Below are 12,609 nucleotides of genomic sequence, written 5' to 3'. Positions count from 1 at the left end.
TTTTTTTTTTTTTTTTTTTTTTGCGGTACGCGGGCCTCTCACCGTTGTGGCCTCTCCCGCTGCGGAGCACAGGCTCCGGACGCACAGGCTCAGCGGCTACGGCTCACGGGCCCAGCCGCTCCGCGGCACGCGGGATCCTCCCGGACCGGGGCACGAACCCACGCCCCCTGCATCGGCAGGCGGACTCTCAACCACTGCGCCACCAGGGAAGCCCCAATTTTATATATAGTATGATTATAGCAATGTTGATCATTGGAAAGGAGAAAGACAGGAAAAGCAAACAGAGGGGGAGATACTGGAAGAAAATAAACCAGCATGTTAAAATGGGCCTCTAGGTGATATATTTCCTCTTCTACCTTTTTATCCCCCAAAGATAATTTTTCATCTTTTCTTGTTCTTTTTTTCCCTAAGTTACCCCTGACCCCAGCTATATATGCATACCGTTTAAAGAGTTACCTGCTTATTTAATGTAAGTTAAGATATACAACTAAGACTCAGGTCTCCTCTCTCTTTTCCCCTTCTCTAGGGTCAGATTTAGCTGTCTGGGAGGGATACTTTTTTTCCCTATATCTCTAAGTGAATTGCTACTTCGTTATTTTTTAGTTTGGGCATTTCAACTAACTCCCACTATGGAAAATAAAGACTGAGCTCTTTTTTTCTGCACCTCCATCATCCTTTACCCTCTCCCATTACACATTCACATTTCCTTTCAATTCAGTAATTGCATATTAGTAATGATTTAAGATAGTAATCATGAGACTTCCTAGGTGGTCCAGTGGTTAAAAATCCGCCTTCCAATGCAGGGGACGCGGGTTCGATCCCTGCTGGGGGACTAAGATCCCACATGGGGCAACTTAGCCTGTGCACTCTGGAGCCCGCGCGCTGCAATGGACTATCCCGCATGCCGCAACAAAGATCCCACGTGCCACAACTAAGGCCCGATGCAGCCAAATACATGAATAAATAAATCTTTAAAAAAATAAAATACAATAGTAATCATGTTGTAATTTGGGTTATATCGATACTCAGTTATATGTACACATAATGAATACGTCTGCCACGAAGAACTGAGCCGTGTAGTAAACTATTACTTGTGTAAATAAGTTTTAGTTTGTTTTTCCCGAGTTAGTAACTGTCACAGATCTTCACGTCCTTAGTTTATGTATTCTCATTACTTCATTTCACTGCCAATTGTTTCTCTTTTTAATACATTTATTCACATCAAATAGTCTCCCACCCTACCTCTGCGACTGTGTTTGAATTCCCCAGTGGAAAGGAATTAGAGCCCGAAGCTGGAGAAGCAGAGTTCAGAGAGGATTTTGAGACACAGGACACAGGCTGTGGGCCTGGGGTCCAGAGCTGGGAGGAGGGCTAGCCTTCGCCTCCCCCTCCAGCCTCATTATGCACGAAGCCTTCAAATTAATAGCACAGAAGGCAACTTAACAGAAGCAATTTCTCAGGTCTATAAAGAAATTCATTATGACAAGATAATTCATTTAGATACCACACAAAGGATGTTTAGGTGATGGCTGTGTTAGGGAATTGACAAGGAAATGTATTATTATGCTAATCACAGATGTCTGCCCAATTATATTTTCTGGTAAAATAGTTATTACAGTGATCAGTACTGTCAGTTAAATGAGACGAATGATTTTCATCCAGCTGTGCCAGCTGTGGGTGCATTCTATTGTCATCATTCTTCTAGAGCAGAAAGCTTGAAGGAAAAAATGTGTTGACACACCCAAATCATAGCCACTCAATTTTATATTTTGAAAAATATATTATGCTATCAGGCTAAGTCAAGTTTTTTTCCCCTAAAACCAAAAGCTTTGTGAAAATTTATTTATACACAAATGGTGTCTTAAGTTTCCAAAGGATCTATCAATTTTTGTCATAAATAGAACATTGATGCCCATGATCACAGTATCGATTTTCATTCTTATATACTTTTTCTAATCTTACTGGCATACGTGAAGTAGGGAAATGTCCTCAACATATAATATTCTTATACTGCAACCTGAAAATAGTCAACCAAGCTGGGAAATATTACAAAAGAAGTCACTGTCTCTAACATTTTTCTGAGGTAGCCCCAAAAGCTAAAACATCTTTAAAATGATCACCAAAAATTAGAGAAAATGCGAAAAGTGTAGTGACACACTCATTTTGTAATTCATGTTGATTAACTGCACTCTGAATTTTGAAATAAATGTATTTTGGAGTTAATAACTCCTCACTAATCACTCAGTAGTTCTTTTTCCTATGTGATAGAAGAGAGTAATCTGCTCTAAAAGGGAGGACTGAGATCTTATGATCTTGAAAATGACACCTCCAATGTACTAGGTTGGAATCTTCATTCTTGCACTTACTAGCCTTGTTAAGCCTCTTTGTGCCTCAGTTTCATCACCTGTAGAGTGGGAAGAGGAGCGGTCGAGCTGTTGTGAGGATTACACGAGTTAATACCTGGAAAGCACCAGCACAGCGACTGGCACCCCCTGAACGCCAAGCAAGCTAGCCATGGAAAGCGTTACACTTCACCTGCCAGCCCTAGCAAGGAAGAGACCGTGGTGGACACACAGAAAGGGAAGGTAATTCCATTCATCCTAATACTGGTACCTTTCTCTGAGCCTATTCAGAAAAAAAGAAAGATCAGAGTCCATACATGAAAAGGGTTGGAAAACAAATGGTTGTTTCAAACCCTCTCTCAGAGGACACAATACTAAAGACTACAGTGACCACAAAACTTCCTTTCTTATGCTTCGGAATGTTTTTATCCCCAGCTGCTGAGGGAAGTACAATTTGGGGATCCATCTGGGCTCCTTCCTCTTCAGCTGGAGCAGGGCATTCCAGACTGTTCTGATGTTCAGTGTGACCCCTCGTCCCATCATTTACTTAACTGTGCAATCCAGACAAGTTACGAAACTCTCTGGACCTCGGTTTCCTTATCTATCAAATGGGGATATTATCTTTGCCTTTCAGGCTTGTTAGGATCATTGATAATTCTGAGGTGACATGTGTGTGATTACTCAACATGGTATGTGACATGAGAAGGTACTCAGTAAACAGGGACGCAGCCAACAGCTCTGCAGGTTTCTCAATGCATGGGGTGTGTCCCGCTGAAGGGGCCAGGGAGAGATGAACTCCAGCCTGTGTGCACCAGCAAGGTTGCACGCAGCAGGGGTGGGAAGGGCGGCTTTTTCTGATTTCATAAAGGTCCTCTGTGGGTTAGGAGTAGCCCTGTCAATAAATTATAGCTAATTTAGCAACAGAAAGAATGAACTGCAACATTAAAGAGCTTGGATGAACAGTCCCCTAAACACTGGAAAGTTGTCACTGTTGACCTATAAAATTCTGTTGTTACTAATGGTAAATTTTAAATCATGACCTGTTGGTAGAGAGTATTCATGTCAGCCATGATTTGACCGGACTTGACTGGCATTAAGTCAACTTTGACTGGACTTGACTGTTAGCTTTTATATAAACAAATATGTTTCATCCTGTTTGTTGGCTTTAATTTCATTTATTCATCAAGTATTGATCAAGTGCCTACTATATGCCCGCTCCGGGCTAAGCACAAGGGTTACAGCAGTTAACAAGGGAGATCTGGTCCTCGCCATCCTAGACTTTACTGTCTGCAAGGATTTTCAAATAATAGCCACTTCCCTTATTAAGCACAGCTTGGTACCTACGCACAGCCTCTTACCCAAGGGTCTCCACACTGTGTCCACGTGGTTTTGTGAATCCCCAGAATAACTCCTTGAGGTGGAAGAAGGTTCTACACCATTTCTTCTAGCACTCTAACTTGAAAAGCAGTGAGATCTTTTGTTCAAAAACAGGAGACATTTTATGCGTAATCTGTATTATTATGTAATAAATATTGTGGACAGATGCATTGTTTCCACACCCGAAGTTGTTTAAGGATGTGACTGTTTTCTGAACGCTACATTTTATCAAATCATACACTGCTCTGGGCCTAATCCTTCGGTGCTCATTATCTCTCTTGATTCTGTTGTAAATTGATCCCTGCACAAATTTGTTGTGACAGCTGAACTAACAGAACCCTTGTTGCAAGCACCATTGTGATAGGCACACGAAGAAATTAAATACTAGGCAACATTACAGAAGGGATTAGAACCAGAACTAACATACCTGAAATTCACATTATGGTGGAAGCTTTTCTACTCAGTTCATTACCCTAATCAAAAATGAAAAGTTTCTACCCAGCAAGGAGAAAAACTTGAGGTCAATATTTCCTAATCCATGGCTAGGGCATATCAGCCATCCCAAAGACCTCACTAGATTGTCTGCTGAGTTTTCTAGAGAATCAATGAGAAAGGGCATCCTGGGATTTTCCCTTGCTGCCACCATTTCTAGGTAATGGGTTACTCTTTGCTGAGCCGCACGGGCTTCCCATTGCGGTGGCTTCCCTTGTCGTGGAGCACGGGCTCTAGGCGCGCAGAGGATTCAGTAACTGTGGCACGCAAGCTCAGTAGTTGTGACTCGCAGGCTCTAGAGCTCAGGCTCAGTAGTTGTGCCATATGGGCTTAGTTGCTCTGCGGCACGTGGGATCTTCCCGGACCAAGGATCGAACCCGTGTCCCCTGCATTGGCAGGCGGATTCCCAACCACTGCGCCACCAGGGAAGTCCCTAAAATTAGTTTTGATATCACAAGGTAAATGTGATAAAGTTTGAAGGTAAATCTAATTTTGAAATTTAACTACAGAGTAACAAGAACATGTAGTTGGAAAGATACTTCTGGAATACTTGATAAGTACACATGGAGATGGGGGGCTTCTGCCTAGGGAAGAGGCTGACATTGAAGAGCTACAGAGCCAGTCATCAAACATGACAAATAGTCACCGCCTTCAGATATGATTTTCTAGTTTCATTTTCTTTGGTTTCTTCTAGACTCCCATAAGAAAAACTCTTATTTCAAAAAAGGTATTTTACAGTGATTGCATAAAACATTTTAAAAATTATCCACAGTATTTGTACCAGAAAAGGCAAGTTTCATTGATCGATGGTCATTATTGGCACATGGAAATCCAACATTTGAACAGAAATCCAGTCTACAAAATCAAAGACTCGTCAGTGAACAAGGAAAAAGAGAGAGAAAGTGAAGATTATGTCTCTGCTATGTATAAATTGTGACACTTCACCAACCTAAACAGGCCTCTCCCATGATGCTTCACTAGGAACAAGAGTGGCTAACATTTATTGAGGCACTGTGCCTAGAGCTTTATAGGGATTATCTCATTCAATCTTCCCAACAACTCCACAAGGTAAGTCCATTATTATCTCCATTATATAGTTGAGGAAATACGGCACAGAAAGATTAAGAACATTTATCCGGGAAGGGTGCACAGTTCGGAGTAGCAGAGCTCAGATGTGAGCCAGAGGAAGTGTGATCCTACTTTGAAGATCTAGGTGCTTTAAAGCAAATTGTGGTTCCAGAACCTGCACCATCAGTATTACCCGGGAGGTTTTTGGGTTTTGTTTTTTGTTTTTTGTTTTTTTCGGTACGCGGGCCTCTCACTGCCGTGGCCTCTCCCGTTGCGGAGCTTAGCGGCCATGGCTCACCAGCCCAGCCACTCCGCAGCACATAGGATCCTCCCAGACCGGGGCACGAACCCGCACCCCCTGCATCGGCAGGCGGACTCTCAACCACTGCGCCACCAGGGAAGCCCCGGTTTTTGGGTTTTGTTTTAGTGCTGACTCACAGGCCCACACCCAGATCCACTGGACCAAAATCAGTATTTTTAATAAGATCCCCAGATAGTTAGCTTATCTATGGCAGCACTCTGGGTTTATCAGGGAAAGGCATGATGGGATTAGTTAGGAGAGACTAAAGTGAATGACAAACACACAGAATTGATGGGTGTGGGTGTCCCATGTTCTCCGCAGGCATTGCTGCCCATCTTTAAACACCGGATATGGTCTCTGTCCTCATGCTAGCATGCCATGGCAACACAAGAGATGAGGTGAGTATATTGCTTCAGCAAAGAAGCAAGGGCCAGAGCTGATCTAAGTGAGCTCCATACTGGGGAGCAAGATTTTTCTCAAGCTTCCTCATGTCCCAGAACTGGCTGGGTTTGCTAAGCCTCCACCTTGGCTAAGAGACAAAGAGGTCTTCTAATTTCTCATCTGAAATGAAGGTTAATACTTGCTGTGCCTCGCTCTCTAAGGGCTGTGAGCAAGCGGCTCCACCGATGCTCATATTGGTGGCTGTTCTCCCCGCTCAGCCACTGTGTCTGCGCCTCACTCCATCACGGTGCAGAGTACAAAGGTGCCTGTGGCCAAGAGCAGGTGTCTGTGCTCAAGAAGGGAGTATTCCCATTAGCATTTAGCAAGTCTGTGGCTGGGATGGAATACTTAAATTTTGCAACAGCGCCGTCAGAGTCACACCAGACATTTGGACCTCAAGTCTGGGTGGTTAGTGTACCCTGAGAGCCCCCAGAAAAAGCAGCCGGCAGACCAAGTAGGATTGTGAGCCCAGGTCTTTCAGCTGACCACTGCTACTGCTCTCTCAGGTTAGGGATCCACATGCAATTCAGATGACTTTGCTGCCATGGTTAGTACAGATCACATTAAGGGAAGTGAGGGGGGAACTTCCCTGGTGGCGCAGTGGTTAAGAATCCGCCTGCTAATGCAGGGACATGGGTTCGAGCCCTGGTCCGGAAAGATCCCACATCCTGCAGAGCAACTAAGCCCATGCGCCACAACAAGAGAAGCCACTGCAATGAGAAGCCTGCTCACCACAACTAGAGAAAGCCCACGCACAGCAAGGAAGACCCAACGCAGCCAAAAAATAAACAAATTAATAAATTAAGTAAATTTTAAAATAAATAAAGTATGGACTTTGGTTCATAATAATGTATCAAGCTTGGTTAATTTCTTGTGACAAATGTACCCCACTAATGTAAGATGTTAATAATAGGGGAAAGTGGATGTGGACTATATGAGAACTTTCTGTACTATCTTCATAATTTTTCTGTAAATCTAAAACAATTCTAAAATCAAGTCTATTTTTAAAAAATTATAGTAGCAAAAGTACAAGAGCAAGTAACCTAGCAAAATAAGCTCTAGAAGCCTTAGAAAAATGTTCATAAAACTTGGGCCATTCACATAACCACTTTTGTGATTTTTTGAATATTTTTGTACCACTTGTGCTATTACTGACAGTATTTTTGTCACTTTCCTTTAACACATTTACTAAAAAGAAAAAAAGGTCAGAAAATCAACAGATTCAGATCTAGACCTTGATCTTGAGGGAAAAAACAAAACTTGATCTTGGAAAAGCAATAAAAATTGAGATTTACTAAAATTGATATTAATTGATCATTTTTATTGAGGACTTACTAGACAATATTCTAAGCCAGGGGTCAGCAAATTTTTTTCTGTAAAGGGACTGACAGATGGTAAATATTTTCAGCTTTGCCAGGCATAGGGTCATTATTGCAACTACTCAACTCTGTCATCTGTCATCGTAGTGAGAAAGCAGCCTTAGACGATGTGTAAGTGAATGGGCATGTCTGTGTTACAATAAAACTTTATTTACAAAAACAGTGGTGGGCTGGTTTGGCCAGCAGGCCAGTTTGCCAATCCCTGGTGTAGGCAATATTTAGGTTCCATTCCAGGTACACTATAGTATTAACTCATTTATTCCTCAGAACAACTCTATGAAGTAGGAACTACTGTTAATCCTATTTTACAGATGACATCACTGAGGCATATAGAGGTTGAGTGGCTCCAAGTCACACAACTAATAAATGATCCTGAACCAGGATTTAGACCCAGACAGTCAACTCCAGACCCACATTTTAAATTGGAACTCTATACTGTCTCTTAGTATGTTGAAATTCTTGCTCTCACGTGTGCCCCCCACCTCTTTCTCTCTCTCTCTCTCACACACACACAAACACACACACACTAATTCAAGGTGTACAGGTGATTATACCCTCTCACAACCATCTAGTCCGCAGAGGACTTCCCTGGTGGCGCAGTGGTTAAGAATCCGCCTGCCAATGCAGGGGACACAGGTTCGAGCCCTGCTCCGGGAAGATCCCACATGTCTCAGAGCAACTGAGCCCGTGCACCACAACTACTGAGCCGGCGCTCTAGAGCCCGCGAGCCACAACTACTGAGCCCATGTGCCACAACTACTGAAGCCGGTGCGCCTAGAGCCCGTGCTCCACAAGAGAAGCCACCACAATGAGAAACCCGCGCACCACAACGAAGAGTAGCCCCCACACACCGCAACTAGAGAAAGCTGAACGCAGCAACGAAGACCCAATGCAAGCAAAAATAAAAATAAATTAAAGAAAAACAAAAAAACATCTAGTCTGTAGAGGCTACTCCAGGGCAAACAAAGGAAAAGGAAATTAGCCAAAGGAAACTATGCGGTTCCTATCAGTCTTAGGAAAATGGAAAAGGATAAGAATAAGGAGGGGGGAAAAGTTCCTTATCATTACAAATGACAGTGAGAAAGAAGCAAGGAGGGCGGTTTGGGGAGGACATTTCAACAGAGGTCCTCACTGGGATGGCTGAAGGCAAATGTTCTCTCTCAGTAAGAGAAACTACTAGTGAAAGCGATAGAGCAGTTGGAAGGCCTAGCCCAGGGCTTCCCGTCTCTTTAATGTCACAGCACACATAGAATATGGTATTTGTGCAGCACACGGGGCACATGGAGAAAGCTGTACCCAGAGGGCTCAGACCATCCTGACCCTGCCTCCCTAGAGGCTGGGAGGAAGGCTGGCACACTGGATCCCATGCTCACAGGCTGGGAAGCTCTGATACATACAACACAGGGACAAATGTATTTCTGTCACCAAAAATAGACTAGAGCAGCATTAACTGGGCAAGGCTGAGAAGACAGATGAAGCAGGGCAGTCTGCAAAGGGCGGAATGTTCTCATCCTGCAGGGACCCTTTAGGGCTAGGTTTTGAAGAAAAGCTGCTTGTTGGAGAAAGCAGAAAGGGCCTTTTCACTGAGTATAAAGACAAACACATTACAGGCTTGAAAAAGTATTGTCCCCGAATGAGTGTCCTGGTGAAAGGAGCAGACAATTAATTGATAGGAAAAAAAAATACTTGATTTGATGGTACATCCTTATGACTGTAGGGGAAGAAAGCAGATCGCACGGGCCTTTCTTTTAGTGAAGAGGAAGCAGGTCTATCACTGACCCCCAGGGGCCTGGCACGGGGGGACCTGGGGGAGAGGAACTGGAACAGCCACAAAGGAGCAGGCCGAGGCTGGGGGCTCAGGTCATAGAGAAGGCTTGTTGAGCAGCCTCTTGACCAAGAGTCATTTCAATCTTTAGCCTACGAAGTCAAGTTCATTTTATACTTATCTGTCTTACACGATGTTAATTGGTGCTATTTTGATGTCCACTTTGAATTATACTGTCATGGCCATAGAGTAAATTGTATATAAATGAAATGTGACTTTCGGTGACCTGGAAAATATATAGATAGGGCAGAGATGTCATGATCCTTCTTGTATCTTTTTACATCTTGCCTCTCCTACTTAATGTTCATTTGGACCTGTCACTTATCTGAATGGGCCTGATATAAATCTGCTCATCTCAAAGCAAGTAAAGCCATACAGATTTGAAAGTCGAGAAGTGTTTGGTATGAATAAAGAGCATGTTATCAGGCCTCGGGGGCTTTCGTCTTATTAGAAAAGCCAGGCTGGAGGAGAGGCCCAAGGACTGTTGATTGTGTCGTCCGAGAAAAGACGGTCACCTCTCTTGGATGTGGGGCTACGGCCACACAGTCACCATGTCACCAGAGCCCAGTCCAGTAGTCCTGGGGACGCTACAGCCCCTTGGGCCCTTCCACGGAGAAGAAAATGGTGTCAGCTGAACTTGACCCCATGACACGGGCTGCCCTTTCTTTTCTCCATCTCCAATGACCACCCTTGTTTCTGAGCATGCTAGCACCACCTGGCTTATTTCACCCACCTTCATAAAGCGTAATGCCGTGGCGTTTTAGCTGTTAAAAACAATGTGAGGCTTTGTGGTTTGGATTTTTGGGGTCCCCCCCGCAATCTTCATCCTTAAAGGGATGAAGCTCTGACACCCTTGAATACACACAAAAGAATGAACTCTAGCACCTGATGGCAATTCCCAAGGAAGGGTTTAAGGAATGTGAACAACAGCAACAGCTCCGGGACAGTAAGGAAGCTTCTGAGGCCATCGTGATACTACCCTGACATTAACACTCACTTGGAGAGCTATATTCTGATATTTCGCTTTAAAAAAACAAAATCATTACCTGTACTACCTACACTTATATACACCAGGATTCGAAGCCTGGCCAAGTTTGATGGGTTTTTTAATCAGTTTTGGTGAGCCTTTCAGGAACCCTCACAAGTATTAGTTTTTAATTTTAAACTTGATATTGTAAAACATTAACACAACAGGAAAAGAGTGAAAGTGTACATGTGAGCTGGAATGTGTGGCAATCTTACAGAAGAATGATTTCATAGAACACAATAAAGCTTTGTTTTGCTGTGTTGATCTTTTCCTGCATGACTAGGAGAGTCTCTTCACAACCCAACCCTGTCTTTTCAAGTCCATCTCGGCCAATGTTACCTTCCAGTCTTTGTTATTCCATGGGTCCTGATGCCTACTCTCCCTCTGCTTTTCTCAGTAGTACTCTCATCCCCCTGAATCCCCAGCTCCATCAGTCCATCCATTTACCCAACCACCCCCTCAAGAGATATGGATTGCATTTCTCCTTCGTGGACAGCCACATGACGAGTTCTAGCAGAATCAGGACAGGACCCAGATGGAACTGGAGTTTGTGAAAAGAACAAGAGCTTCGGAGGCACACACATTGGGCTTAAGCCCCAGGTCCATCACTTACTAGCTCTGAGACCTTGGCAAGTTACTTATCCTCCCTAAGCTGCAGTTTTCTAGCTGTACTTGGTGAAACTAAGGCTCTTATGGGGATTACATGAGATTATGAGCTAAAGTATCTGAAACCAACTGGGTGCTCCTACCTTGTCTCCTGATTTCTGCTCCATGTTCATGTTTTGATGAGGTTGCACTAATGTCAAAAGCCTTCAATTTTAGAAAAAGATGTATTATATTGTTGATGAGAGTGTAATCTGGTACAACCCTTATGGAAAGCATTTAGGCAGTTAGCTCTCAAAATTATAAATGTGCATACCCTTTGACCACTTCTGGGAAATGGTCTTACAGTTATGCTTGTATACTTTCAAAATGATGTATGTGTAAAGGAATTCACTGCAGTCTTGTTTGCAATGGAAAAGACTGGAAACAAATCAAATGCCCCTTATTGGTGGTCTGGGTAAATAAATTACACAACAGATTCTTAAACGAGGGTAAAAAAGGAGAAAGAAGTACTCTATATTATAGAGAGATTATAGAAAGAGCTCCATATTTTTAGCTGAAAGAACAAGGCAAAGAATAATGGGTATAATACACTATATTTTATGAATAAAGATGGGAGAGGGAAATAATATTTGCAGTATATAAAGAAACTTTGGAACAATATACAAAAATAAGAAAACCTAATAAAAGTATTTACCCATGGCTGTGATTGGAACTAAGCAGATGGTGGGGCTAGGGTGGGAGGTATACTTTTCACTCTACGCATTTTTCAAATGTTTTCAATTTTTTGAACCATGCACATAGTTCTTATATTCCATTATAATTAGCTGTATGTAATAATCAGGCCCACCACAAAGACTTACTGAGCATTCTCTGTGCCAAGCTCTAGAGGTGACACAAAGACATACGAGACTCAGTCCAGAGACTTCTAGCACTTGAATGAAAGTGATCCCATTTATATAATATGTGTATGCCAGAAAAGCCTATAAAACTCATTTTAATGTTAATGATGTTTGTTCTTCAATTACAAAGGAAAAGTGTTTGTCTATTTAGGACTGAAATGTCACTGTGTGAAAATATTGGTTGATGACTGAAGGTATTTCTACAGTACAAAGATCAATTCACATAACTGTGAAATTCAACCCTCTTCCTATTACCTAGGCAGTGTGGACTCCAAGCAGCTAGTGAGAGTTCCGATAAGAACAAACACATGATTACAGCTGTCAGTGGAAATGTACACATTAACCTAGCAAAGAATTTGTCAATAATTACCATCTGTTTACTCTGTCCACATTGGTGCTTAAGCTATAAAATCTCAGGAAGAATCCTGCCAGAAACGGAATATCAGGAAAGAGTGGAACAGTAATCACACCTAGAAGCAGGGGGCTGGTAGCACAGGGAGGAAGGTTCGGATGCCAAAGACCTGGAAACCTTTGGGTCCCTTAATGTCTATAAAGTCAACAGAATCTCTGTGTTCAGATTCATCAGCTCCTCAAGGCACTGAAAGGAACAAAAATTGTCCTAATATGTAGAACATGCTTCCATGAACACAAGAAATTCCAAATTCAATCTGTCTAGTCGTCCTTTGGAAAAGAAAAGCCTCTTTCCTCACACATCTCAGGGCATTCAGTAAAAATCTATGTGTGACTACCTCGTACCAGGCTCTGTTCTGCACTTTGAGTAGCACTGGATAATTATTTACACCAGAGGCCAGTCTCTACCTCTGTCCTCGTCCCCTCCCCCCCACATCTCTT

The 12,609-nt window shown here is 42.9% G+C and overlaps 1 protein-coding gene across 1 annotated transcript in view; it reads right to left on the bottom strand.

The window, feature by feature from the left end:
* The window catches only part of ERICH5 (glutamate rich 5), a 9,955-nt gene extending 4,040 nt beyond the window's left edge, over positions 1-5,915 (bottom strand). The window contains exon 1 of the mRNA XM_007457170.1: positions 5,861-5,915. Coding sequence (XP_007457232.1) covers positions 5,861-5,915 — 55 coding nt within the window. The remainder of the gene's footprint in view (positions 1-5,860) is intronic.
* Positions 5,916-12,609: the final 6,694 nt, after the last annotated feature.

The sequence above is a fragment of the Lipotes vexillifer genome, unplaced genomic scaffold (assembly GCF_000442215.2).
Source record: "Lipotes vexillifer unplaced genomic scaffold, Lipotes_vexillifer_v1.1 scaffold376, whole genome shotgun sequence".
Lineage (NCBI taxonomy): Eukaryota > Metazoa > Chordata > Mammalia > Artiodactyla > Lipotidae > Lipotes > Lipotes vexillifer.
This window is presented reverse-complemented; position numbering and strand designations above follow the sequence as displayed.